Here is a 3626-nt window from a genome sequence, read left to right as displayed (position 1 = left end):
TTAATATTATTTCAATTATGATTTTAATTAAAAATATATAAATTTTTAATTTCAAGCATAATATATTATTTTTAGAATTATGTTTGTGTAATTGCATGGGCATAACGAACGAAGGATTTTCAAAGCTCGAAAATTTAAAATATCTAGAACGTTTAGATCTTTACAGAACAAGCATAGAAACTTCTACCTTATGTTCTATTTTAAAAAGAAATACTCAAATGCGTCATTTAAATTTAGCAGGAATGCATGACCGTTTAAATATAGATGAAGTTGCTGTTGAGTTAGGAAATTCTTGTCCATATTTAGAAAGTGTAGATTTTTGGAAAGCACAAACTTTAACTCCACAAGGAGTCAGAGCTTTAGCTCACTGTACTAAACTTCGAGAAGTGGATTTTGGATGGTGGTATGTTCTAGAAAAAAATATTGTTTATATAATTTTTAATGTTCAATTTTATCTATTGTAATAATTATTTCTATAGCGGTGGTATGGGTGCTCCTGGTGATTCCTTACGAGCATTATTATTTTCATGTCGCTATCTGGAAAAAGTATTTTTAGCAGCACTTAGAGGATTAACAGATCGTGATTTAGAACCACTTTTATTATGTCAACGATTACAACAATTGGATTTATTAGGAGCTCGTTCTCTTACTCCTGATATATGTTATGGAATTTTATTATTTTGTCCTAAATTAGAAATGATTGATCTTAGTTTTTGTGAAGGTATTAATGATTTTATTGTACAAGAATGGCGTCAACAATATCCACATGTTTCTATTAAAAGAAGTTTTCAAGTAATTACCTCAAATATGATATAATAAATATTTCGTGATATTTTCATAATAGTGGCCATAATTTAAAATAAAAATAGATATTTGTTTAATTTTAATAAAATTTAATATAATATAAAATTTTGGATGCCATAAGACTGTAATGTTATTGTATATATATTATATACAAAATATTATTACTAAAATATATATATATTTATATTCGATTTTTTATAAAAATATATGTATATTTTTATTTAATATTGCAATTTAATATTTGTACAGTATAAAACAATTATACATGTAAAAGCAATATTATTATTAAAGATATTCAAATTGTATAAAATGTATTATATTTAATATGATATAAATACTTTGATATAATAAATTGAATTTTTATAAAAATATAAATGATATATGTAAACTTTATAAATAATCTCTATATTTTATTTTTATATATACTTAAACTTTTAATAATAAAAAGTTGTTTTGCATTAAAATTGAAAATTAATATTAATTTAAAATTTAAATAACAAATGGCATGCATAAAAAATTGTCTTCTGTTTATATTAATTGGATTATATGAAACATTAGAATTGAATCTGATCATAGAATATTTATAATTTAAATGACATTCATCATTTAATTATGACTATGAATATTAATTTTAGCGGTTATATTTAATCGGAAATAATCGGTGATAATTGGTAGCTAATGCATAGTTAATGATTATTGTTTAATATATACAAGTGAAAAGTGCACGTGGTTCTCTGCTTAGTATAGGTTATAAATTCATTATATTGTATACAATATAATATTTATTTGATGTACAATGAAAAATATAAAAAATATAATATAAAATATAAAATAATATAATAATAATATCAAAACTAATATTAAGAAAAAAAAGTGGTATAATTTTTTTTTTTAATATTTCGTATATGAAATAATATTTTTTATGTTATAATTATGTATATTTACTATGTTATATAAGAATTAGTATTAAATTAAAAATTAGAATTAGAAAGAAGAATTTTATATTATTATAAATTTTTAATTATGAATTTTATATTATTTATATTATTAAGAATTTTATATTATTATATAATTTTTAAAATAATTTTTGAAACGGATTTAATTACTTTTATTTTCAAGTGAAATTCTTGACATATTTAATAAATTTTATTTAAAATTTGTAATTTCAGATATAAATTTTGAATATAATTAATATTAAAATATATAAAATATAAAAAATAAAATATAAATATAAATTGATAAGTACAATAATAAAAACATGCTCAAAAGAAAATTATTTTGTGAAACTAACATAAATACAAAACAAAAGAAAAGAAATACTATAAATTCAATGTTAGATAATATATCTCATGAGAATTGTACAAAAGAATTTGATAATGAATCACTACAAGAAGTTCAAGGTAATATACAAAATGAATATTTTAAATTTATTAGATATATTTTTATCTGTTGCATATATTTTTTTATGTTATGTATAATTATTTATATGTTTTTCTTTATAGATGTGAAAACTAATGAAAAAGATGAAAAAAATAAAAAATGTAAAATGGATACAAATAAAGTAATAAAATATTTGGATGGAAAATTTTTTAAAGAAAGTTTCAATTCTACAAATGACTTAGATATATTAAGAAAATTTATAAAAATCTGCAATGAAAACAAAGAAAAAGATTTGGCTGCAGAATATTTAAATGTAGGTGGCAATATTTTTGATATATTAAAATTATTAAATACAGCAGATAAAAAAGAAATGAATACTGTTATAATTGTGTTTTCTGCAATAAGGATATTAATAATAAAGTAAATGTTTTATAATTATAATTCAAAGTTTATACTTATTAAAATATTGCATAATTATATGTTTAATATTTATGTTAATTTTTGTTTGTCTTTAGAATATTAGGACAATATCCACAATATCAATGTAGTGCAAAAGAGGCATGTCGTCATTTGATTAATTCAAATTTATCAATAATTCATTCAATGTTATCGATACAAAGTAATGCAAAGCAACAAAAAATAATTTTACAATTACTTGCTGCAATAGTTTCATTAGATTTAAATCTATCACGTGAATTGCTTATTCATTTGTCTTTACCATTAGAAGTTATTAAGTCTCTTGTACAACATAGAAAACCTACAGATAATCATAATATAAGAAATTATTTCATTCATTTTATTATGGCTTTTTTAATAGAAGGAAATGTATCAATTATCAGACTTCTCTTGGATAAACGTGACTTGTTTTCTAGTATATTTTCTGATTTAATATATGATTCCAAAGACATTGTTATTTTAATTTTAAGTACTCTTAAAACTTATATTCTTCATAATCCAAATATTAATAAAACTATGAAGTTACAATTATTTTCAACATCAATTATTCAAAATCTTATATGTCTTTATAATTGGAAAGGTCCAAATAATCACCCAAAATTTAAAACTCAAAGTTTTATGCCAGAAACACAATATCTTGAAGAAAAAGAGGTATTTATTATTAAAATTTTTTAATTAAAAATATTGATAATTAATTATATACTAATAATTAATATATCAATATAAGATATACTAATAAGATATACTAACAATATAAGATATACTAATAATTAATATATCAATATATTAATATATATTTATATTTAATATTAATATTAAGTAATAAATAATAAATAATATAAATATTAACTAAAACATATTTTAATTTAGATAGTTATTGAAGTCGTGCATGATTTTTTAATTATATTGTTAACATCACATCGATATGGCATTATTTTTCATGATTATATGCTTGGTACTTCACATATTAAACATAATAATATGGT

The 3626-nt window shown here is 19.4% G+C and overlaps 2 protein-coding genes across 2 annotated transcripts in view; both read left to right on the top strand.

Annotated features, from left to right (window-relative positions):
- The window catches only part of LOC102672435 (F-box/LRR-repeat protein 4), a 3766-nt gene extending 2685 nt beyond the window's left edge, over window positions 1-1081 (top strand). Inside the window, exons 6-7 of the mRNA XM_006611976.2 lie at window positions 52-403; window positions 480-1081. Coding sequence (XP_006612039.1) covers window positions 52-403; window positions 480-816 — 689 coding nt within the window. The 3' untranslated portion in view covers window positions 817-1081. The remainder of the gene's footprint in view (window positions 1-51; window positions 404-479) is intronic.
- Window positions 1082-2361: 1280 nt separating this feature from the next.
- LOC102671654 (nucleolar pre-ribosomal-associated protein 1) overlaps window positions 2362-3626 on the top strand; it is an 8130-nt gene continuing 6865 nt past the window's right edge. The window contains exons 1-3 of the mRNA XM_006611969.2: window positions 2362-2604; window positions 2700-3291; window positions 3511-3626. Coding sequence (XP_006612032.2) covers window positions 2555-2604; window positions 2700-3291; window positions 3511-3626 — 758 coding nt within the window. The 5' untranslated portion in view covers window positions 2362-2554. The remainder of the gene's footprint in view (window positions 2605-2699; window positions 3292-3510) is intronic.

The sequence above is a fragment of the Apis dorsata genome, unplaced genomic scaffold (assembly GCF_000469605.1).
Source record: "Apis dorsata unplaced genomic scaffold, Apis dorsata 1.3 scaffold_97, whole genome shotgun sequence".
Classification (NCBI taxonomy): Eukaryota; Metazoa; Arthropoda; class Insecta; order Hymenoptera; family Apidae; genus Apis; species Apis dorsata.
The sequence above is the reverse complement of the archived record's forward strand: the minus strand, read 5'-3'. Positions and strand labels throughout refer to the sequence as shown.